The 25,064-nt window shown below is 35.2% G+C and overlaps 1 protein-coding gene across 1 annotated transcript in view; it reads left to right on the top strand.

The window, feature by feature from the left end:
* Window positions 1-25,064, top strand: part of FBXO11 (F-box protein 11) — a 28,348-nt gene that overhangs the window by 1,926 nt on the left and 1,358 nt on the right. The window contains exons 4-21 of the mRNA XM_010838649.1: window positions 2,790-2,919; window positions 4,053-4,136; window positions 4,231-4,363; window positions 5,453-5,559; window positions 5,645-5,756; window positions 5,838-5,944; window positions 6,029-6,166; window positions 14,790-15,007; window positions 16,605-16,690; window positions 17,543-17,637; window positions 18,608-18,730; window positions 18,816-18,901; window positions 19,612-19,688; window positions 19,786-19,929; window positions 22,919-23,029; window positions 23,789-23,896; window positions 24,221-24,329; window positions 24,898-24,996. Of these exons, the coding sequence (XP_010836951.1) occupies window positions 2,790-2,919; window positions 4,053-4,136; window positions 4,231-4,363; window positions 5,453-5,559; window positions 5,645-5,756; window positions 5,838-5,944; window positions 6,029-6,166; window positions 14,790-15,007; window positions 16,605-16,690; window positions 17,543-17,637; window positions 18,608-18,730; window positions 18,816-18,901; window positions 19,612-19,688; window positions 19,786-19,929; window positions 22,919-23,029; window positions 23,789-23,896; window positions 24,221-24,329; window positions 24,898-24,996 (2,067 nt within the window). The remainder of the gene's footprint in view (window positions 1-2,789; window positions 2,920-4,052; window positions 4,137-4,230; window positions 4,364-5,452; window positions 5,560-5,644; window positions 5,757-5,837; window positions 5,945-6,028; window positions 6,167-14,789; window positions 15,008-16,604; window positions 16,691-17,542; window positions 17,638-18,607; window positions 18,731-18,815; window positions 18,902-19,611; window positions 19,689-19,785; window positions 19,930-22,918; window positions 23,030-23,788; window positions 23,897-24,220; window positions 24,330-24,897; window positions 24,997-25,064) is intronic.

Genomic DNA, 25,064 nt, shown 5'->3' with positions numbered 1-25,064 from the left:
ATTCTTCGGCACTCAGCTTTCTTTATAGTCCAACTCTCACATTCATACATGACTACTGGAAAAACCATAGCTTTGACTAGATGGACCTTTGTTGGTAAAGTAATGTCTCTGCTTTTTAATATGCTGTCTAGGTTGGTCATAACTTTCCTTCCAAGGAGTAAGCGTCTTTTAATTTCATGGCTGCAATCTGGAGCCCCCCAAAATAAAGTCTCTCACTGTTTCCATTGTTTCCCCATCTGTTTGCCATGAGGTGATGGGACTGGGTTCCATGATCTTAATTTTTTCAGTGTTGAGTTTTAAGCCAGGTTTTTCGCTCTCTTTCACCTTCATCAAGAGTCCTCTTTGCTTTCTGCCATTAAAGTGGTATCAATGGCATATCTGAGGTTATTGATATTTCTCCCATCAGTCTTGATTCCCGCTTGTGCTTTATCCAGCCCAGCATTTTGCATGATGAACTCTGTATATAAGTTAAATAAGCAGGGTGGCAGTATACTGCCTTGACGTACTCCTTTTCCTATTTGGAACCAGTCTGTTGTTCCATGTCCACTTCTAACTGATGCTTCTTGACCTTCATACAGATTTCTCAGGAGGTAGGCCAGGTGGTCTCGTATTCCCATCTCTTTAAGAATTTTCCAATTTGTTGTGATCCACAGAGTCAAAGGCTTTGGTGTAGTCAATAAGGCAGTACATGTTTTTATGGAACTCTTGCTTTTTCGATGATCCAGCTGATGTTGGCAATTTGATCTCTGCCTTTGTTCCTCTGCTTTTTCTAAATCCAGCTTGAACATCTGGAAATTCACGGTTCTTGTACTTTTGAAGCCTGGCTTGGAGAATTTTGAGCATTACTTTGCTAGCATGTGAGATGAGTGTAATTGTGCGGTAGTTTGAACATTCTTTGGCATAGCCTTTCTTTGGGATTGGAATGAAAACGACCTTTTCCAGTCCTGTGGCCACTGCTGAGTTTTCCAGATATGCTGGCATATTGAGTGCAGCACTTTCACAACGTCATCTTTTAGGATTTAAAATAGCTCAACTGGAATTCCATCACCTCCACTAGTTTTGTTCGTAGTGATGCTTCCTAAGGCCCACTTGACTTTGCTTTCCAGGATGTCTGGCTGTAGATGAGCGATCACACCATCATGGTTATCTGGGTCATGAAGATCTTTTTTGTATAGTTCTTCTGTGTATTCTTGCCACCTCTTAATAATATCTTCTGCTTCTGTTAGGTCCATACCATTTCTGTCCTTTGTTGTGTCCATCTTTGCATGAAATGTTCCATTGGTATCTTTAATTTTCTTGAACAGATCTCTAGTCTTTCCCATTCTGTTGTTTTCCTGTATTTCTTTGCACTGATCACTGAGGAAGGCTTTCTTATCTCTCCTTGCTATTTTTTGGAACTCTGCATTCAAATGGATATATCTTTCCTTTGCTCCTTTCCCAGTTACCTATTTATCACAAATGTTGGTTATCAGTCCAGGCAGTGTTTTTAAAACTATAAGAAAGAAAGTGAAGTTGCTCAGTCGTGTCCAACTCTTTGTGACCCCATGGACTGTAGCCTATCAGGCTCCTCCGTCCATGGGTTTTTCCAGGCAAGAATACTGGAGTGAGTTGCCACTTCCTTCTCCAGGAGATCTTCCCAACCCAGGTATTGAACCCAGGTCTCTGGGTTCCCAGGTTCACATTGTAGGCAGATGCTTTACCATCTGAGCCACCATCTGAGTACTTTCTTTATTTAAAACAATAAAGGAAGTACTTTTTCTTCTATTTGTCAGTTAAAAGCTACTGAGTGATTGTGGAGAATGCTTTTCATTCCATTGCTTTTTAGAAACAACTAAGTCTAATTTAAAATAGCTAATAGTTCAGTAAGAATGTAGATTTTGTATATCACTTTTAGAAAAGAGTTTGGACAGTTGTATTTTTGAACCATGAAATATGTGTGCCCTTTGACCTAGGAATTCCACTTCTGAAAATTTATTTACGTTATGTGCAAATTTTTCGTAATAACATAGTTAATAGTGGAAGAAAGCTAGAAATAATCAAAGTCTAGCAATAAGGGATTGGACTAAAAGTAAACAGTGTTATAGGTACTTTAAGGGTTGTGATATAGTCATTAACAGTGAACTTTACAGTTTTTAATAACACGGGAATATGCCATGTTATAAAAAATGAAAGCAGAATACAAAAATTTTATGTTATCACAATTGTAATAAATGAAACTCTGTAGCTAAAAAGACTGAAAAGAAATACAGTAAATTGTTAATAGTTAATATATTAAAAGTAGGTTATCTCTTTCATACTTTTCTGTATTTTACAGCAGCTATATGTATTACTTCTATGATACTAAAAATAAGGTACACTTTAAATTTAAGAAAGAAAATTATATTTGTGTTGGAAAGCAAAAAGGGAATGTTAAAAGGGCAGAAGAAGAAACATTTGTTTTGTACAAGAAATTATATAATAGTCAACTATCACTCCACTCCTAAGATTTGATGATTTGCGATCAGACATACATGAAACATCATTATTTAAAATAATCCTTTTAAATTATAATTGTGTGTGGCTTTTATTTTCCTTTAACTAAACAATCAGATTTTAAAGAATTGATGCGTTGTTTTAGGTGGACTACTTTACTTTTTATATGCAGTTATATTATTTTAGCCAAAAATTTTATTTTTACATTTACAATGCTGCTCTGTCATATTCTTACAAGTTTTTGAGGCCTCAAATAATTTTTGTAGTTGTTTAAAAAATATTTTATGAAGAAATCTTAAACCCCTTTCCCCCTCCAGGAAACGATTATACATGGAAGTATTTGAGTATACCCGCCCTATGATGCACCCTGAACCTGGCAAATTCTACCAGATTAATCCAGAAGAATATGAACACCCAAATCCATGGAAAGAGAGTTTCCAGCAGTTGGTATGAAGTATAAATGGAAAATACTGATCTTATATATATTTTAAATAAAAGTTTAAGTATATAATGTTTTATTATATTTATATATTTATAAATATATTTTTATAAAAGTTTCTTTTTTACAATTTAAATTCAAGTATAGGTTTCACGGGAATTTCCTGGTGGTCCAGCAGTTACGACTTCACACTTTCACTACTGAGGGCCGGGGTTCAATTCCTGGTCAGGAAACTAAGGTCCCAGAAGCCACGCAGCATGGCCAAAAAAAAAAGAATAGGTTTCTCAAGTCAGTACACATTTATCAGCCAGCAAAGGAATCAGCAGTTCTTTTCACTGCTGGCATATTTATTAATAATTTAAACAGTAGCCGTAAATTTAAACAGTAGTCATAAGTATCAGTAGCCTGAGAGCAGTTATACTTTCTGTGGATCTCTTTCAACTTATATTTAAATTATTACTGTTGAGTAGTTATTTAGAGTTTCACGAAATTCCCTTGGTAGTCCAGTAGTCACATTTAGCTTCATTTTCATATGGTCCTTTATGAATAGTGAACTACTCAACTAGGGGTGATTTTGCTCCACAGGGGATATTTGGCAGTGTCTGGAGACATTTTTGGTTTTCACAACTGGAGAAGAGACTGCTTCTGATACCTGGTGGTCAGAGTCCAGTGAAAAGTGAAAGTCAGTCAATCGTGTCTGGCTCTTTGCAACTCCATGGACTATGTAGCCCATGGAATTCTCCAGGCCAGAATACTGGAGTGGGTAGCCTTTCCCTTCTCCAGGGGATCTTCCCAACCCAGGGATCAAACCCAGGTCTCCTGCATTGCAGGCAGATTCTTTACCAGCTGAGCCACAAGGGAAGCAGATGCTACTAAACATCCTACAATGCACAGAATAAGCCCCTACAAGAAAGAATCTGTTACAAACTATCAGTAGTGCTGAGGTTGAAAAACCATGTCCTTACTTGATATTACTGAGTCATAAACTGTTCCAGATTTTACATTGCAATATGCATCAGAAAATTAATTGGACTAATAATTATTTTTAAAAATTAAATTTAAAAATTGATGTAGTACTAAACTAAACTATAGTGTTTATACTAGTAGTCAGTTTTTTGTTTTTGTGTTTTTGATGTTTTAGTATAAAGGCGCACATGTAAAGCCAGGATTTGCTGAACATTTCTATAGTAACCCTGCAAGATACAAAGGAAGAGAAAACATGTTGGTATGTTTGATTTGTCTTTTTCTAAGATTTAAAATGATGATCTTACAGTTCTTTACTGACATGTTTTTGTGGGGGGGTTGTTTGTTTGTTTTAGTACTACGATACAATTGAAGATGCCCTTGGTGGGGTACAAGAAGCTCATTTTGATGGACTTATCTTTGTTCATTCTGGAATATATACTGATGAATGGATATATATTGAATCTCCAATCACCATGATTGGTGCAGGTATTTTGAAATGTGTTGTCATTAGAATTTTAATACTTTATTTATGTGGTGGATTTTTAAAAAATGCTGGTTACTTAAAATCCAGATGAACCTTGATAATATCTTAATTGTAGGAAAAAATTAGAAATGTCATGTATATTTTATATGATGGAAATGAAAACTTTAGAGTTCAGAAATTATAAATGTTTCCCTTGGGGGAATGTGTATAATTCTTGATGCCAATAGTTTGTCCAACTGCTTTAATTAATAAGGAGAAAAAAATATCTGTTTTATCTTGTATGTGAAAATACAGAGGCTAATGTTTTTATTGCTGTGTTTTTAATGAAACGAAATGTGCTTTTAAAATACTTTCCATGCTGTTTCAAAGTTGTTTTTATGGTCACAGTTCTAAAAATAAATGGAATGTTTGTTGAGCACTGATCAGTTATTTGAAAATTTATGGGCTGTTTGATTTTTTTAAGGATACAGTAGTATAAGACCATTTTAAAATAGCGAGTAGTTGTTAACTAGTTAGTGAGATTTGCGTTTACTGCCCTTTCTTCTTCCCTCCCCTATTTCCACGACAAAGAAGAGTGAGAGAGAGTATAGAAAAATTTTCCCTACTGATTTTCATTATTTTCCAAATCAAGACCAGTACTGAAAATAAGTTTAAATAAAGATTCTTTCTTTCTCTCCTTGCTCACCATCCCCTTCTTTCTTCTTTCTGAACGTTGTTTTCTGGTGCTACTGGTAGTGATTTGGTTTCCACAAGAAACCCACATTTTAATGCCATTGCATTTGGTATTGAATACTATTTGTAGCTGAGTCTATTAAAAGTATTATTATACATGAATTTGAGTTACAGTGATGCTCAAATAATGTCCGTGTTAAGTATGACAAGTTATCTATTTGATAAAATGAGTATTAGTCCTGTCTACCCAATTCTAATGTTCCTTTAAAGTTCCCTCTCCAAAAGAACTACCCAATTTAAAACTGTGAAAGGGTTCTATTGAATTATTAGTTTTATGGCAGAGTATTTTTACTGACTAAGAAAGTAATTTTTTGATCTGTCTCATGAAAGTAATATGCTTTAAAATATTTTCTTCATAGCACCTGGAAAAGTAGCAGACAAAGTTATAATTGAAAACACTAGAGATTCAACCTTTGTTTTTATGGAAGGTTCTGAAGATGCTTATGTTGGATACATGACAATAAGGGTAAGAAATTATAAATTTTTAAGTACCTATATGGAAATATTTAAGGCTGTGGCTATTTATTTCAAACAAAATTTCTACTTTTCAGTTTAACCCTGATGACAAATCTGCTCAACACCACAATGCACATCACTGCTTAGAGATTACAGTAAATTGTAGCCCTATTATTGATCACTGTATTATCCGAAGTACATGCACAGGTTAGTGTTCCCATTATGTTTTATTATAAGCTAGTCATTGTGTTGCCCAATAGAATTTTAAATAAACTGTTTTTCTTACAGTTGGCTCTGCAGTATGTGTTAGTGGTCAAGGAGCATGTCCCACTATCAAGCACTGTAACATCAGTGACTGTGAAAATGTTGGACTTTATATAACAGATCATGCACAGGTATTTTTTAATTTTGTGGGGTTTTTCTTTTTCTGTTTTTTTTTTTAAACTGTACTAATGTTTATTTCTGGTTAATTGTTGTAGGGAATATATGAGGATAATGAAATTTCCAATAATGCTTTAGCTGGGATTTGGGTTAAAAATCATGGAAACCCAATTATTAGACGGAATCATATTCATCATGGACGTGACGTTGGTGTGTTCACATTTGATCATGGCATGGTAAGAACACTTATTCTTAATTAAAAAAAAATACTAATTTATCAGTTAAATTCCAAATTGCTGAATTGAAGAGTATAAGTCTAAAAGAAGATTAAAAATTGAAATGAGTATGCAATATCAATTGTGTAAATTCTTGAATCTAACATTACATACATGTAGAGAAGATGGAGTCCTTAGAGAATTGATACAATCTTTGGGGAGAGTAAGGTCTAATCCAGTAGTTCTCAAATGTAAGTATGAATAAAAATCACCCAGATACAATAAATCAGAATTTTTCAGGATGGCACCCAGTATATGCATTTTTAGTAAGCACCATAAGTTAGTTTAATGCAGGTTGCTTTTTGTTTGTTTTGTGCCATGCTGCACAGCTTATAGAATCTTAGTTCTCCAACAGGGACTGAACCTGGGCCCTCAGCAGTGAGAGCATAGTGTCCTAACGTAACCACTGGACTGCTAGGGGATTCCTAACACCTAGTTTTTGTTGAAGTAATTTTTTAAAATCCTAGGACAGCATTGGCAACATTTTTTGTTGTTGGATGTCCAGGATGGGAGTCCAGGATGGGAGAGGAGGTTGTAATGTGGTAACAAGGGCATGATAAAGTTTTATTGCAATTATGTGGTAATAATCAAACAATTTTGGAACATTGAACTGGGACGTAGAAAAATTGTCTATTAACAAAGGAAGTTTATTTTCAACTGTTTGTGCCTAAAACCCTAACACAGAACCCTTTTTTTGCCCACCACTTGTGGCATGTAACATCTTAATTCCCCTACCAGGTATCAAACCCATACTCCCTCAGTGGAAGTACGGAGTCTTAACCACTGGACCTCCAAAGAAGTCTGCTAAACTCTGTTAAAACTAAAGTAGACCAGGAAGGAGTACCCTTTTGTTACATTCTGGTTAGATGTAAATAGTTTTATTAATAGACCCCCCAGTTCATTGTATTCCTGGGATAACTATAACCTGAGAAAAACAGTTCACTTAAAACTCATGCTGTATAGTTTGGGCCTGTAAATAAGAAAGCACAGTGGAGATGACCACTTGTCCTTCTCCAGCTAGAATTTAAAAATTGACTTTTTTTTTTTTTGCAAATTGTAGTTCTTTTTTCCCAAGGAGTAGGAAAGAGGGGAGTTTGGAAATTGGAGGCTCTCAGCCGCAGTCCATGGGGTCGCTAAGAGTCGGATACGACTGAGTGACTTCACTTTCACTTTTCACTTTCATGCATTGGAGAAGGAAATGCACCCCACTCCAGTGTTCTTGCCTGGAGAATCCCAGGGACGGGGGAGCCTGGTGGGCTGCCGTCTATGGGGTTGCACAGAGTCGGACACGACTGAAGCGACTTAGCAGCAGCAGCAGAAGTATGGAGGCTATCAAAACATAAGACTCTTCAGAGAATTCATCCTGCCTGGGTTCAAAGCATAGCTTTGTGTAACCTTCAGCTCTTAACTTCTCGGAGCCTTGGACATGCACTAGCTCATTTATACAACACACATGGATTGGGTTCTGTGGTTGATGGCAATGATGGTCCTAATTTTTCACTCCTTCCTGTGGGCACACTCTTTGCTACATAATTTTGCAGTGTCCTCTCACTTTGCCCTTGACCCTGGGCTCAGCCATGCAACTTGCTTTGGTCAATTGGATGTTAGCAAACAAGATGCAGTCCAGAGCCTTGAATTGGGTATGTACCTCTGTCGTCACCGTGAGAACATGCCCAGGGTAGCCCGTTGGAAGATGAAAGATGTGTGAAGCAGATTCACATTACGGAAGCCAGCCTAGATCAGCCTTTGTCCGGCTGGTCCCCAGCAAAAATCAGCAGAGTTACTTAGCCAACTCTCTGGTCAACTAGTTTGTCTAGATGTCTGAGAACAAAATCCTTTTTTTGGCATAAGCTGAGCTTTGGGGCTTTTGTTGTGCAGAATTATTGAGTCAGTGCAGCTACCATTACATGCTAGCCATTTCTACAAGCACTGACTACAAAGTTATGTAAGAGGATAATAGTGCCTATGTTGAAAGACCTTTGATGATTAAATAATAGAATACATAAAAAGTGCTTGTCTATTAAATGCTTTCTGCTATTTAGAATCTACCCCCTCTTAGAGGCCTGTGTTGGTAATATTTTTTTCCCCCTAATTTTTTCTTTTTTTTTTTTTTTAATCACACCCTACCTGTGGCCTGCAGAATCTTAGTTCCCCAACCAGAGATTAGATCCCTGCCCACTGCATTGGGAGAGCAAAGTCTTAACCCGTGGATCATGAGGGAAGCCCTAGCAATAATTCTTAAATGGAATTCTAAATGGAACTCATATTTTTGTAATGAAACTATACTATGCTAGTATTTATTTGCCTGTATTGCCTTTAGACTTTGCCCCAGAGTTACATATACAGTTTCAAGTATCATATTTATGCATGCCTCTGGTCTCATTCATAGATGATATGAGGTACCAAAATAACTTTAACCTGAGTAAATTTCCTCATTTTTAAAAGACCTAATGTTGATGGTCACTTACTAAAATTTATCAAATAGTATACTCTTCACACAGTCCCAGTACAGTTTACATTATATAGATTCAAGTTTATAAATTTTTAAAAAACAAATCTTGGGCGATCCTACAGATATAAATCTCATCAATCCTTAATGGAAATATATAAATTATATAGACTTATAAGGAAAAGATGGGAATAAAAGCATATCTTGGGCCTCTCATCTATTTTAGTATTGTGATACAATCCTTTAAAATCCTTTGGTAGAATGTTCTTTATTATTAAGGTGTTTTTTGTGTTGGTTTCCATGATTGGTAGAGTATTACTAAGGTTAACCTTTTTAAAGTTTGACTTTGTTTTTTAATAGAACTTCAGAGAACATCAGAGTAAATATTTAAATTAGTTTCTGTACTGTTCTCTGAAATTGTCTTTCCTCTTCCTTGTCTATGACCTGCTTAGAATTTAAACTCCTATATTGGCAAGAATGAATGGTGAAAGAATTTCTGACATTTCTTTAAATCTTAATGTTTTAAAATATTACATGCCCCGTATAAAAGACATCCCTAGAATTTCAAAGGGTATGGTTCTAGAGTTTGTCATAATTAACTGCATGTTTAAACTTTTGAAAAATTATAAAAAATACTTTATATTTCAAACCTCTGTACTCCATCATTTGTATCCTTATTTTTCTTTAGTGCTTTATAACATTTCTATTCCTACAGTTATTGGTCTGTGTTTATATTTATTAACCTTCAGTCCTTTTATCACAGTTTTTCCATTCCTGATTTTATTTTGATTCATTCTTGGTATGGCTATTCTGTCATCTAGCCATTTTGATTTTGTTTATTTTTAAAAGAAAGGCTTATGGGTATTGTAGCTTGAATTCTTCCCACTTGAAAATGTCTACCCATTAACCTTTTAACTTTGCTGAGTATATAGTTTTTTATTTTCGTTCACTCAGAATTGCGTAGTCATTTTGTATTTCTAGAACTGAGGGTGACTGAGGAGTCTGAGATCATTCTGGGTTTTTGTTTTTGTTTTTTCCTTTCTGATGGAGATTTGCTTTTCTATTTCAGTTATCCATGTGATTTTTTTGTTATATGTTAATAGTTTGTTTTTTTTTTTACTACTTTTCTGCTTCATATGTTCCTTTCTTTAGAAACTTAGTTATCTTCTCTATTACTTATGTTGTTCTATATTATTCCGTTCTTTTCCTTTGTTCTGTGCTGTGCTAAGTTGCTTCAGTCATGTGTGACTCTTGGCAGTCCCATGGACTGTAGCCTACCAGGCTCCTCCATCCATGGAATTTTCCAGGCTAGAGTACTGGAGTGGGTTGCCATTTCCTTCTCCAGGGGATCTTCCCAACCCAGGGATCAAACCCACGTCTCTACGTCTTCTGCTTTGGCAGGCGGGTTCTTTACCACCAGCACCACCTGCGATTCTGTGTAATTTCCTCAAATCTGTGTCTTTTACTATGTCTACATATCTTTGTCTCTTTTTCTATTTTGTTTCCAGTATGGTTTTTATATCTGATTTTTTTAATGTGTTTTTGTTTTATGGAATCCTTCTTGCATATATAAAACTGGAGACAGTATTGTAATGAATTTCCCATGTATCCACACTCCGTATTCAAACTTTCAATTCATGGTCAGTTTTATTTCATCTGTACTTCCTCATACATTGCTTATTCTCTTCTTTATTCTGAATTATTTTGAAGCAAATCTCAGATATCATCGTCTCATCTGTAAACATTTCAGCATGTATCTTTCTTTTAAAGGTAGGATTCCTTCTTTTTCTTTTACATAACCACAGTGCCATTCTCACTCCTAAAATAATTTTTCAATCAACATCTACAGTTCCCCAATTCTTTGTGGTTTTTTGTTTTAATATTCAGTCTGTTGCAGAGTGTTATTTTCATAAAGTAAAATTAAAATACAGCAGTAGCAAATTGTTATAAAAATTTCAAGATACGTATTCTAAGTTTATGAATTTAACTCATGATAGATTGACAGGAGACAAAAACTATGTTGAAGTATGGTTTTCCTCTGCTCCTTTTTACTTTGGATAATCCTCTTTAGATAAAAAATGCAAGTTTTAGATAATAGAAGTTGTACATTAGTGTGTGTCTTCAGATTTTCTTCTTGTGCCTAAATTATTTCTATGAAAATATTACTGTGGGATTATTTCCTTCCTCTCCTGTGTTCTGTTCATGACACTAGATGTCACTACTTAGTAGATCATTGGTTATGCTTGCTTATTAAAACAGTTACTTGGGGAAACATACCTTGCTAAAGGTAGCTCTCACCTTTGTCTTCCTTATCCAGATATCACAGTATTAGGCAAGTGTTTGATAGAGTATAGTTTGGGATTGTAGACATTTATTTCAATGAAGATAACATATTTTTCTTTTTATTCATTCCTTTTATCTGGAGAGTTTAAGAGGAACTCTTGAATGCCTTTCATTCTGCCATCTTTAATAAAGACTTTCAATTCAAAAAATTTTAATGAAAAAATATTTAATCTCACCTTCTATTAATCAATGTTAATTTTTTTAGCTTGGTAGAATGATCATTTTTAAGGACATATATCAAAGATTTAGAAATGCTTGTGCTGAAAAGTTAACAAGCTTTTATTTTAGAATATAGAAGAAGCTGTTAGCAATCTGGTATCTTCTGGTAGGGAAATAAATCATTTTATAATAAGGAATAGTCTGGGAAAATGTCTGTGCCCTTGGAGTTTTGTATATATATTAGAGCTTTCATGGTTTGCGTCTTAAAAGGCAAAGTAGAATTACGTTTACTACTTAGAGTCCATTACACCATTTTGCACTAAAGGCATTTCTTAACAAAATAGATGCATTTCATTAAAATGTATTTTAAAGCAAAATTACACTAACTGAATCCTTCAATTCATAACAGTAGGTTAGTTTTCTTATGATATTATAAAACTATGTGTGTCAATCAAATGTTGCCCTGACTGTAATAAAATCACAGTTGTAGCAATGTAAAAGATTCTAAGAGCATGAAGAAGAAAAAATTTTCTTTCAAAAACTTTTTGCTACTTTCTTTTCTTGAAAGTTATCTTAAAACAAAAGATACAGATTATAACTCCCATCTTTGATAGAACTAGGAGACATTTTTAACCTCTAAATTACAGTGTGGTAAAATAAGCATGTGCCTATGATCATGGTAACCAGTTCAGATTAGAGCAGGTTCTAAAATTGCTTATATTCAGGAAGAACCTAATGTGAATACAAATATATTAAGAAGTGATTGAGGGGCCTCCCTGGTGGTCCAGTAGTTAGGAAACCACCTGCCAATGCAGGGGACACCATTTCCATCCGTAATCCAGGAAGATCCCACGTGCCTTGGGGCAACGAAGCCCATGCGCCACAACTACTGAGCCCACACTCTAGAGCCTGCGAGCTGCAACTACAGAAGCCCACACACTCTAGAGCCTGTGCTCTGTAACAGGAAAAGCCACTGCAATAAGAAAGCCCACGTGCTGAAAGTAGAGAGTAGCCCCTGCTCACCACAACTTGAGAAAGCCCACACGCAGCAACAAAGACCCAGCACAGCCAAAAATTAAAAAAAAAAAAAAAAGAAATGATTAGAAATTCCCTGGCAGTCAACTGGTTAGTACTCCAGGCTTTCACTGACAAGTGCATGGGATCTATCCCTGGTCTTCCGACAGGGAGTCCCTGCAAGCTGGGCCTCGCAGCCACCAAAAAAAAAAAAAAGTGATTTAAACAACTAGTAGCAAGTTTAGGATAGAATTATCACTGGATGTCTAAGCAAAAGAGAACAAGATAATTGTAGAAGAGCAAAATCTCATCTTTCGTAATAGGAGATCAGCACATAATACCTAAAACTGCAAACTCAAGATAGTACGCATTTTCACTTAAAAATATGAAAGTCGGTCAAAAGAATTGAAAATGGGGACCTCTGGACAAGGGAAAATAAAGAAAGGGACTGCTGTTTGCCTTAGTAAACTTGTGGGTCCTAGTTGACTCTCCTAAGTGTGCAAAATCAAAACCTAAAGAAAACAAGTAATTCACTGGTGGTCTAGTGGATAGAATTATGCACTTTCACAGCTGAGGGCTTGGGTTCAGTCCTTGTTCAGGGAACTAAGATCCAGCAAGATGTATGTATGGTGTTGCCAAAAAAGCAACCATGCAGTTGAAAATTTTCTAGTAGATACACTGTAGCAAAGTATACTTGCAGTACTGTATGTTGTACTAGCACAGCTGGAACCTGACAGTGTCCTGTCACTGGAATCTTCATAGAAGCCCAGTAAATAGCATACCTTTTCCTGCTGCGTTGTGAGCAAATTAAGAAATCAAAGCTATGAAGTAGCATAAGGAGGTTAAAATATCAACTTCATTTCCCTTAAAGGTTAAATTGGAGGATATAACTTAGAACTAAATGGGTCTGTTTAACTGAACCCTGGAATAAAATGCACTTATCTACTTAGTCACAGGCAATGTTCATGGTATGGTAAAGAAGGTATATTCCCCTAAGGGCAGCTCACTTGAGGGAGAAAAAGAGTGAAGCTGAATTGAGCATACTCAGTTTATTCTTTCCCAAGTTTACCATTCAGGGTATATCATTCAACTCGTGACAGAAACAAGTTGAGCTCCCTTCTCAATGATGAAAACATCAAAATGTTGAATTGTTCCAAACTGTCATTAATCTCTTTCAGTTTAATCTCTTTCACAATTGTTGTTTCTTTGATGCTCAGTTTTGCCATAATAGTCTGTATACACCTGGTGTGGATCCAATTTTTTTTTATATAAATCAAAGAAGAAAAAATTTTTTCATGTATTAAGGAACTATTTTTGATGCAATCCCCCAATTTTTTTAAAAAGAGTAAGTTTATAACCTATATGTTAACAGATATAAGTTGTAAGTGATTTGTACTTTATTTGTGGGAAATGAAACCTGAAAACTACTTCTAAATGTTATTCTCAGACATTTTCTTAAAGAGTTAAATATGTAGTATATTAGAATACTCAGAATTACATCCTGTTTTAACCTCTACTAGATTTGGCAAAAAGTTTATCAAGTCATGTTTGAGTGCTTACCATGTGTAAAATCTTAAATAGATGCTCCAGAAGTTAGTAAAAGAGGCACCCTTTCTCTTCAGAAGCTTATAATTGGTAAAAATGGATATAACAAGTTAAGCACAAGATAGTACATGGAAGTAGCATAAGAAAATACTTAGTGTGAAAGGGAATTTAATGAGAGGGGAACACATTCAGTTTTTGAAGGGAGGTAGACAAGGAGTATGAAATGGCTTTCATACTCCTAGGAGTGCTGTTATTTAACTCTCTCATTTTTTCCTCTAACATTCAGTCTGACTGGGTCTTAGAATTTAAGATATCAGTATTACAGTAATGTTTATTATCTTTAGAAAATAAGTAACATATATCCATTGTAGAAAGTTTAAGAAATTTAGAGAAGCATAAAGGATACATTAAGCATGCATAATACCACTATTCATTTAATCACACTCTCATATTCTTGTTTTATCCTTCAGGTTTGTTTTTTTTTGTTGTTGTTGTTTTGTTTTTTCAAATAAAATTGAGTCATATTGAATGTATATTATCTTAAAGTACAGTGTATACTGTTCTTTTCACTAAACATGATAGCATGTATAACATGAGCCTAGATCTTCACAACATTTTGAGTCAGTTCTCTCTTACTGTGCTAAGATGAACATTATTATGTCTTTTACTGTAGTCTCTGATTATGTCCTTTGGTCAACTTTTTAATAGTTGATTTTTTGGGGACATTTTTAAGGTTTTCTTTAATACTTAAACCTTTTGTTGAATATGTATTCTTATTCGGTAATGGTATTTATTTGCGTTTATTGAATAAATCTTTCCCTGTTTTTCTTTCCTGGCTTTGAATATACTCACATTAATTAAGAGGATTTAATTAATTCAAATTAATTAAACTGAAATGCTTAAAACATTTAAATGTTTATAATTTTAAATTTAGTATATATCTGTCTCTGTTTCATTCTTAACTCTTGAATGTTTCTAATACTTAATTTGGAGGTATACATTTAAAAGGTTTTTTAATGTCATTTCTTTTTGGAAAGTAGCCTTACCTTCAGGCTTAATTTCTGTATTTTCCAGGGTTACTTTGAAAGCTGCAACATACACAGAAACCGGATAGCAGGCTTTGAAGTAAAGGCTTATGCTAACCCCACAGTGGTTCGATGTGAAATTCATCATGGGCAGACTGGGGGAATATATGTTCATGAAAAAGGAAGAGGACAATTCATAGAGAATAAAATCTATGCAAACAACTTTGCAGGTGTATGGATTACCTCAAATAGTGACCCAACAATAAGGTATTTCTATATAATTATGGAAGAGAATTATATTTTCACTTTATGTTTTATGTTATAAAAAGAGTTAAGATACTTAGTTTTAACTCTATTTTTCCTGGACACCTGATTACTATAAGATAGATAAAAGTCTGTGCATCTGAATGAACATAGCTATTGCATTTATTTTGCGGTGTTTTGTTTTTTATTAGTGATCTCATCCATGTAACCTCTATTTTTTATGAAAAATTGCAAATGCTGTGGTTTTCATTTTAAATTCATCAAACTTCATTATAGATGAGTAAATAGGGCTGTGATCTTCTCTTGGAATCTGAATGATCTGTCTTGTCCTTTTTCTTTCTGAGATCAGATAGTTAGGTTATTAATTATCTCTTAAGATATTTGGACAAAGAGACCAAGAATAACAAAAGAGTCAAAACTTTAAGCTGTCAGTTCCTGACACTCCCTCTGGCCACAGCAAGGAAACAAACAGATCCAGTCTTTTTTATTATTATGTATTTTATTTTTGGCTCTGCTGGGTCTTCGTTGGTGTACATGGACTTTCTCTAGTGGCAGAGAGTGGAGTCTCCTCTCTAGTTGCAGTGTGTGGGCTTCTCGTTACAGTGGCTCCTCTTGTTTCAGAGCACAAACTCTAGAGCGTGGGCTCAGTACTTGTGGCACATGGGCTTAGTTGCCCCACTGCTTGTGGAATCTTACAATGTCCCCTGCATTGGGAGGTGGATTTTTAACCACTGGACCACCAGGGGAATCCACAGATCCAGTCTTACAGGCATTGGCTAAGACTTGTAAAACAGAGCTATGATAATGAAATCAATGACCATGAATTATTTCTATAAAATTGTTTTCCACTGGCTTTATGAAAGTTGATTGTGTGATTTCCATCTTAATTACTATTCAACAAATGCTTGTAGATGAGCTAAGAAAAGTTCTTTTAAATGGATTAGCTCCTCTTTTGTAAATTTTAATAAGTTGTGTTATTGTTTCCTTTGACCTCGCTTCTTGTGGGATCCTAGTTCTCTGACCAGAGATCAGACCTGGGCCCTCTGAAGTGGAAGTGTAGTGTCCTAACCACTGGACTGTCTGGGAGTTCCCTGAATTAGCACTTTTGAGGGGAATTTCTAAGAATGCTGCTACTGCTGCTGCTAAGTCACTTCAGTCGTGCCCAACTCTGTGCGACCCCACAGACGGCAGCCCACCAGGCTCCCCTGTCCCTGGGATTCTCCAGGCAAGAACACTGGAGTGGGTTGCCATTTCCTTCTCCGGTGCATGAAAGTGAAAGTGAAGTCGCTCAGTCATGTCTGACTCTGAGCGACCCCATGGACTGCAACCCACAAGGCTCCTCCGTCCATGGGATTCTCCAGGCAAGAAAGCTGGAGTGGGGTGCCAGCATCTCAAATACTAGATGGCTTTTCCAAAGCTTTAAGTCTTAGAATTAAAAGGAAATCATCTAGTTTCTCATTTCATAAATTAGGAAGCTGAGGCTCGTAGAAGTTAAATAATTTTCTAAGGTCACGTGAACATGGCTGGGCTTTTAATAAAACAAGCAAGCTTTTCTGAATAGATTCTTTTGTGTGTTTTTTATTTCCCCACATGATTATAGGGGGAATTCTATATTTAATGGAAATCAAGGTGGAGTTTACATCTTCGGTGATGGACGAGGCCTTATTGAAGGAAATGACATTTATGGTAAATGTATTTTGTTCTATAAAATTTTAGAACCTGGCCTGTGTTCCTGTCATTAGTAAATGGACCATTTTGAAACCTTCTGAATAGGAGAACTGATCTAGGTTCTTTAAATTCTCAATAAAGATTATTCTGTGACATTTATTCACTTAACAAACATTTACTGAGTATCTACGATGTATTAGGCACTGTTCTACATACTAGGGATGAAAATAAAACTAAGACCCTATTCTCACAGAGTATCTGCAGTTCCCTTAATTCACTCCATTGTTTAGCAATTTCTGTGGTAGTTTAATACACTTTGGTACTAATTAGAAAGGGAAAATACTCCTCATTAAAACTTTTGAGGTATTAAGTCAGCAAACAATTATTAGGTATCTGTGTGCTAGACACTGATATGTTCCTGGGTGTCCTCTTTTGCTAATACTTACTGGATAATACACATAATTTTACTGATTGCTAGGTACTTTTTTGAGTACCTTACTTGAATTAAGTCATATAATATTTACATCAACCCTGTGAAGTAGGCACTATTAAATATCCCCCACTTACTGGTCAGGAAACAAAGGTACAAAGAGGTTTAAGCAGCTTAATCAAAGTCACATAGGAAATAAGTCAAATTCCTGGGAGTCAAAACTTAACAGCCTGGCTCCAGCATCTCTGGTCGTAACCACTATTCTTAGACTGCCTGCAATCCTTCTGCATCTTCTTACACTCCTAGTTCCCTTAGTTTTGTTCTGAAATGTTCATGGATCATAAGTGTCTTTCTGAATATGACATATTTCACAGAATTGCGCTCTTACTATGTTCCATTAGGCTCCATATGTTGATATTGTAACTTTTATTTTTAAATAGGCAATGCATTAGCAGGAATTCAGATTAGGACAAACAGTTGTCCAATTGTTCGACATAACAAAATTCATGATGGCCAGCATGGTGGAATTTATGTGGTAAGTTAATAAATACAGTTCTAGAACTTCATGAATTAAAGTCGGGGTAGAAAAGAAAGAAAGTACAAAATTATGTCTACCTGTAAGTAGGCCATATTCAACTTTTTCTCTCTCCCAGTGTATGAATGATGTAATATTTTGTGTGTAGTGCTCTATAGTTTTGTCAACTGACTAAATTTAAGCATAGGAGATACACCTTTTTATTGAAATATCTAATTATAATGGCAGTATGGGCTGAACGCATACAACAAATGGTTGGTAGTCTGAGTTATATTTGTTACACTAGAATTTGGCCAGTGTGATTACTGTATGAGTCTCTGAGATTTTCCAAAACTGTTAATTAAAATCATAATATCACTGAGTATTAGTAATACTAGACTTGAATATTTTTATCTTCTGAAAAAGCCAGACATTTGACATGATGTTGAAACATAATTAAGCATCTTACAAAATTTAAAAACCTATGTATTAGTGTATTCGTCCTGTGTCTTCTGTCATCATAGTATCTGACACTGTTATTAGAGTAAGAAAATGTAGAGAATTTCAGAAAGGTCCTTGTGTGATGCCAGGTGTGAGTCTAATTTTTATTCCTAGTTCTAGAAATGTTCATGTCTTAAATCTTCTACTAAAAATAAAAATGTTAGTAACTTGAACCTTGTTTTGAACCAGTGATAGGTTGAAATAATTATTAACTTCCTAAGTGAGAGAACTTTGGTTTGTTTTATATCTTAGAATGAGATAAGAAAATCCAGTGCTACTATTCTTACCATAATAGATTTAAAAATACAAAAATACACAAAGGACAGTATAAAACCTTTGAGCTTAAACTCAGGTAAAGACTAGGTAAGAGAATGTTACCAGTTAGCTCTTTTTTTTTTTTTTTGGTCATAATTTGTCTCAAAAGGTAGACTATACTGTAAATTACTTGGCTTATACAAGATACCTATTATAGTCAATAACTTTTATTTAGCATGAGAAAGGACAAGGCGTAATAGAAGAGAATGAAGTCTATAGTAATACTCTGGCCGGAGTCTGGGTGACAACTGGCAGCACTCCAGTACTGAGAAGAAACAGGATACATAGTGGCAAGCAGGTAAGGTTATGTTTGACTTAGTATGGGAAATTATTGTTTTATAAACACATTTTTTTAATTTGAAAAAAATCTTTATTAATTTTAGGTTGGTGTTTATTTTTATGACAATGGACATGGAGTACTAGAGGACAATGATATTTATAATCATATGTATTCAGGGGTTCAGATAAGGTAAATGTTTTCACATTTGGCTTTCTTCGGGGAGGGAATTGTGAGTGTGTAGGGTAAATAGAAAAAATTACCTAGTTATTAAATGCTCAATTTTTATTCCTCCTTTTGTATGTGTGTTCATACTCTCGGCTTAAATTGTGTGTAAGTTTTGGCTGAATGGCACATATGCCGTAAGAGCTCATTTCCACTGTTGTGTCATCCGGTGTGACAGTCCTTATCAGCTATCAGTGTACTCTATCATATTGGAGAGTGGAAAGCTATGTAAAAATACCTGTAAGGTACCTACATGTCATAGGTACTTATTAAATGGGAGCTTCTGTTTTTATGCTCGTTCTGCAAAATTATTAGGCTTTAAATCCTTCTTTCTTGTATTTTACCAGTTTTTGGAATTGCAGTAGTCCTGATCATATTTTATTTTACATATGAGGGGAGCATATAATAATAAATGTTACTTAATCTAACATCCTCAGTTTAGTTTACGTATTAGGAGACTCTGTAGTAATAATCTATAGCTAAGTCTGTTCTGTGGGAAGATAGAATTACGCAAAATTAAGCCCGTTTCCTCACTGACAGACTTCTCAGAGTATCTTGAAGGTGATGTTTAATTATGTTGTTAATTCTTAAAGTGATTATTGTGGGTTTTCTTACTGTTAACATGGGATGTGGGAGCAGAAGCAATGAGATGGCATTACTTTCTATTCTATCCATAGGACTGGAAGCAACCCCAAAATTAGGCGCAACAAAATCTGGGGAGGACAGAATGGTGGAATTCTAGTTTATAATTCTGGTATGTTTAATCTTTTACCTTTTTTTTTTTTTTTCAGTGATATTGTCTTTAGAAATATACTTTCTAAATAACATAACCTAAAATTTTCCATTTATAGGTCTAGGCTGTATAGAAGACAATGAAATATTTGACAATGCAATGGCTGGAGTCTGGATTAAGACAGATAGTAATCCTACACTAAGAAGAAATAAAATCCATGATGGAAGAGATGGTGGCATCTGTATATTTAATGGGGGTCGAGGTATTGTTGTTAAGTTTGCATTAGTTAAAAACCCAGTTTTCCATTATTCTTCCATATCTTTAATGATCAGTGACATTGCCAGTTAATGTCATTGTGAAGGAATCACGGTCGTTCTTATTAAATCTTGAGATGGCTTAGGAGGTTAGTGCCTAGAGTTAAAGGAGACATGTTTGCAGAATTTTCCTTCTCCTGTTATAGCTACTTTGTGCCGCTTTTTTAAGGCTTTTTTGGTAAGGCTTTTTTAAGGTAGCAGAATTTGTTTACACCCCCTCTCTGGGCTTTTTATTATCCAGAATAGTGATATGATTATAATAAATTTTAAAGTCAAGTTATAGAACTAGATGTGAAAAATTAATTGATCTGTAAATATATAAAAATGTCTGTAGTCAGTAAGTATTGCTTATTTGTACCTGTTCACAACCATCTTTGTTGGAGAATTGAATTATTGAAGCCAAGATGTGCTCAGTTTGGTATCCATAAACGTCAAATCAACTTTGCATTGAGGCAAAAGCTTACAGTCCCTGCCTCTTGCCAGTTCATTTTGTTCAGAGACTATCGAATGCAGATTATCACCATTCCTGAAATATCAGTAACCCAACATCATACATACCTTGTATAGAAGATTAGCTAGTAATTACTCTAACATAACAAGACTTAATCAACAAAATGTACTGCTACCACCAAGCAGCATGATTCCATCAATGATAAAGACTCTCAAGAAGCTTATAATCTAGTTCAGTAAATGATGTAATCCTCTGATAGGATTCTTTATTAGATACAATGAGGAAACACAGTACAGAATTGTTGGTTTTATTTGTAAGGTGTTGGAAAAGGTTCTGGAGTAAAAGCACTCTTGAACTGTGTCTTGAAAAAATGAGTATTTACTGGTAAGATGAGGGGTAGGGGTTTGAAGCCCATTCTGGTATAGGAAGTAATTATTTCACTCTTTCATTTGTTCTAGTATATACTTACTAATTTGGAGAAGGCAATGGCACCCCACTCCAGTACTCTTGCCTGGCAAATCCCATGGACGGAGGAGCCTGGTGGGCTGCAGTCCATGGGGTCAGGAGTCGGACACGACTGAGTGACTTCACTTTTACTTTTCACTCTCATGCATTGGAGAAGGAAATGGCAACCCACTCCAGTGTTCTTGCCTGGAGAATCCCAGGGACGGGGGAGCCTGATGGGCTGCCGTCTCTGGGGTCGCACAGAGTCGGACACAACTGAAGCGACTTACCAGTAGCATACTTATTAATTGAACATACCTGTGCTTAACACTGTGATACAGATACTGAAGATAAAATGGTGAATATAAAACAGTACTACCTCCAGAAAGTTTATGGTCTAATGGAGTGGCACATGGTAAGCTACAGTCTAAAAGGAAACAGTGGTTTAGTAAGGCAAGAGATCTGAAAGTTGAGGCTGGAACGGGGCCAGGGCCCAAATCGTTAAAGGTTTTATTTTTATATATGCAGTGTAATGAAAAGGCTTTGTATGTATGCAGTAGTTTGGACTAGACCTTAGCAATAGTATTTGAGGAGCCTGTAGTGGACATCTGCAAGATTAGAGGTAGGATCTTGGAATAGTCAGGCTTCTCCTGTGGCTTAGTGGTATAAAGAATCTACCTGCAGTGCATGAGTCAAGGAGACACGTGTTTGATACATGGGTCGAGAAGATCCCCTGGAGGAGGGCATGGCAACCCACTCCAGTATTCTTGCCTGGAGAATCCCATGGACAGAGGGGCCTGGTGGGCTACAGTCAGTGGGGTCACAAAGAGTTGGACACAACTGAAGTGACTTAGCATGCATGCACTCAGGCACTTGGAGTAGTCTTTTCTAGGAGAAAAGGAATTTACAGGTTAATACTTAACAATTACAGATAGATCAGATGTGTACAGAAATAAAAGCATTTCATCTCTTCAGGGAGCAGAGAAACACTGGTACATAACTAAATATGATTCAGTGTACATAAGTAGGTTTTATAGGAGTCATGTTAATACTTATTTAGTACTGTGTACTTTTACATGTATTAACTAATCCTCATAATAACCCTATTGTGGTAGGTACTATTATGCCTATTTTACTGATAAGGAAATTGAAATAAAGAGAAGTAATTTGCCCAGAGTTTGGAAGTGGCTAAGTCAGTATTTGAAGGCATGAAGTCTGATTCCTCAGTCTACTCTTAATCACTGTTATCATCCCAGAAGAGAGAATAATTAATTTGATAGAGGAAAACCAAAAACCTCCCAGAGGAAGTGACATTAAGAAGAAAGACTATGACACTGCAGAAAGAGGAAATAATATAAATCAAAGGCAAGAGATAAAAATGTATAGCATTTTTATTACTTCACTTTTTTACTTTTATTACTTTTACATTTTTTATTACTTACACATTACAAAGTGTAAGTAATTAGTGAAACAAGAGGGGTAGGTTGGGGGAATATTTTGAAAGACTGTAAACAGCAAGTTAAATTTTAAACTTTATTCTGTAAGTTTTTTATATTGATAAAGGGATATGATAGAGTTATAGGAAATTTGGGAAAACAATAGCAGAATAGAGACCAAAGTAAAGAAAACTGATCAAGGAATGCTGATAGTGGCTAGAAAGAATTGGGGCTTGAATCTAAAGCATGGAGAATGCAAAGATCCTAAAATACTTCAAAGGAATTAATTCAGCAGTGTTGAGTAAGAATCAGCTTTATGCCTTGTGCCTGGGCACTGGTGATGCAGTGGTAAGCTATACATGATCCTTGCAACCATGGGACTTCCAGTTTATTGGTTAGAATGGTTATCTGCTAATTTTAAAATTATTGCTTAAATTCTACTTTAAGTATTTGTGAATTACTAAACAAACTTTCAGTTGAAAAACTAGTCCTATGAATTTTATAGTCCAGTTAATAAGAAACTAAAAGAAAACCTAAATACCACCAAAAAGACAGTAAAATTTGCTATGTGGATTAGCCCTAACCTGGGGAAATATTTCATTATAGGTCTCCTTGAAGAAAATGATATTTTCAGGAATGCTCAAGCAGGTGTTCTAATCAGCACTAATAGTCATCCAGTCTTGAGGAAAAACAGAATATTTGATGGATTTGCTGCAGGTTTGTATTTTGTTACCTGTAGCTTGTTTGCTGTACATTAAATTGATTCTTGGTATATCATTGCTTAATAACTAAAGGTGTGCAGTGTGCTGTGGAAGTTGGCCGAATGCTTGTTTACAATTGCTTTTAAGAGCACCTAATCCAAGTTTTGGATTCAGTCCACAAGGTTGCAGAGTTGGACATGACTTAGTGACTGAGCTCACACAGTCCCAAGTTTTGGATTCTTCTACTCTAAGCCAAACTTACAGTATTGTTCTTGTAGTTCAGTAGTAATTAAGAATCATTAATTGGATAGAGTAACTACTGGCTACCATTAGGAATAAAGATAAAATGCAAGCCCTCTGGCCTCACAAATAATGTTTTTTTAAAGATATTGGTAAGTAAAATTCAAGTATTATGCATATATTTCAACGTTTTGCCAGTAAAGACAATTTCTCTTTAATTCCAAATAACCATCTAGCTCCTTCCTACACATATTTCTGGGTCCTATCTTCTTAGTTGGAGAGAAATTTTAAAATAATGTCATTATCAATAAAGTAGAGTATGAACCATCTGTATTATTCCTTCCTTAGCAGGGGTAGAGAACTAAGTGATTCAAATAAGCTTCTCTTTTTTAGATGTTAGGAACTGATACACAGTTTACTACATTTAACATACTTTTTATATAAAAGAACTATTTTACTACATTTGCTATATTTCAGGTTTCTTTTAAGAAACTATATAAAGTGATGCATCTGCTGTTTGTAAATTTTGCTTCAGGTATTGAAATCACAAATCATGCAACTGCAACACTAGAAGGCAATCAAATTTTTAACAACCGATTTGGAGGCTTATTTTTAGCATCTGGTGTTAATGTGACAATGAAAGGTATGTTGGAATCTTGTGTTCTGCCTATAAGTACACTAAATATGCCATGAGAAGATAATCAGAAGTCATTGCTATCCAATAATTTAATTCCTTCTGTCACTGTACAGTAGTTAACCAGCAACTCAAGAGATGTATTTTGAAAGAGTTTTGTTTCAACTTATTCTAAATAGTTGGGAGTACCTTATACAAGGAAAACTCTTTCTATCCCTAGCCAGTTTTGTTTTTTTTTTTTTTTTTTACTTCATTGATTAGCCTCTTTTAAAGCTCTTAAACTCTATCTTACGTCTTCATACTATACAATATTACTTTTTTCTTTTATTACAGATAACAAAATAATGAACAATCAAGACGCCATAGAAAAGGCTGTTAGTAGAGGCCAGTGTTTATATAAAATATCAAGTTATACCAGCTATCCCATGCATGATTTCTACAGGTATATTTCTCAGTTATTTGTCTTAAAAAAGGAGAGGTACCAAGGTTTTCTCTCCTTAACTGACAAGAACTCAACATTTTTAGCTTTCCCTTAAGTATATGAGCTAAAAGAAAGTAAACTGGGTATTTGCTAATAGAATGTAACTGAAAATTATTAGCTGTCCACATTAAGTTGTGATCGGTCGTCTTGGAGGATCCTGTGTTTGAGACCATAAAATGTGGGAAAATGTAGTACTGTACTAACTATAGATACCACTGAAAATGTAAAACATTTATATTGTTTTCCTAGACTGTCATTAAGTATTCCTTATATCCTAGCTAACATGAGTGGTTTTAATTCCCCTCTCCCCCATATTGATTCAATAAAGGTAGCTACTTGTTTTCCTTGGGAGACACAAAATAGGAAAATGCTATATTCCATTGAAGTCTCTTTTCAGAACTAGACTAGAACCACAAAAAAAAATTTGGTCCTCTTAACAGCCAAAGGTCATAGGGTAATATATAACAGATTGCAGTATTCTGAATAAATAAGATGATCGAGGAAAATAATGTAAGCTTTTGTTTTGTAGATGTCACACTTGTAACACCACAGATCGAAACGCCATATGTGTGAACTGCATTAAGAAGTGCCATCAGGGACATGACGTAGAATTTATTAGACATGATAGGTATGTATGTAGCACACTTGCTGTATTACTCAATTGTTTTCCTCTCCTCACTTTCCTAATCTTTGGGT

The sequence above is a fragment of the Bison bison genome, unplaced genomic scaffold, assembly GCF_000754665.1.
Source record: "Bison bison bison isolate TAMUID 2011002044 unplaced genomic scaffold, Bison_UMD1.0 scf7180017864101, whole genome shotgun sequence".
NCBI lineage: Eukaryota > Metazoa > Chordata > Mammalia > Artiodactyla > Bovidae > Bison > Bison bison.
The sequence above is the reverse complement of the archived record's forward strand: the minus strand, read 5'-3'. Positions and strand labels throughout refer to the sequence as shown.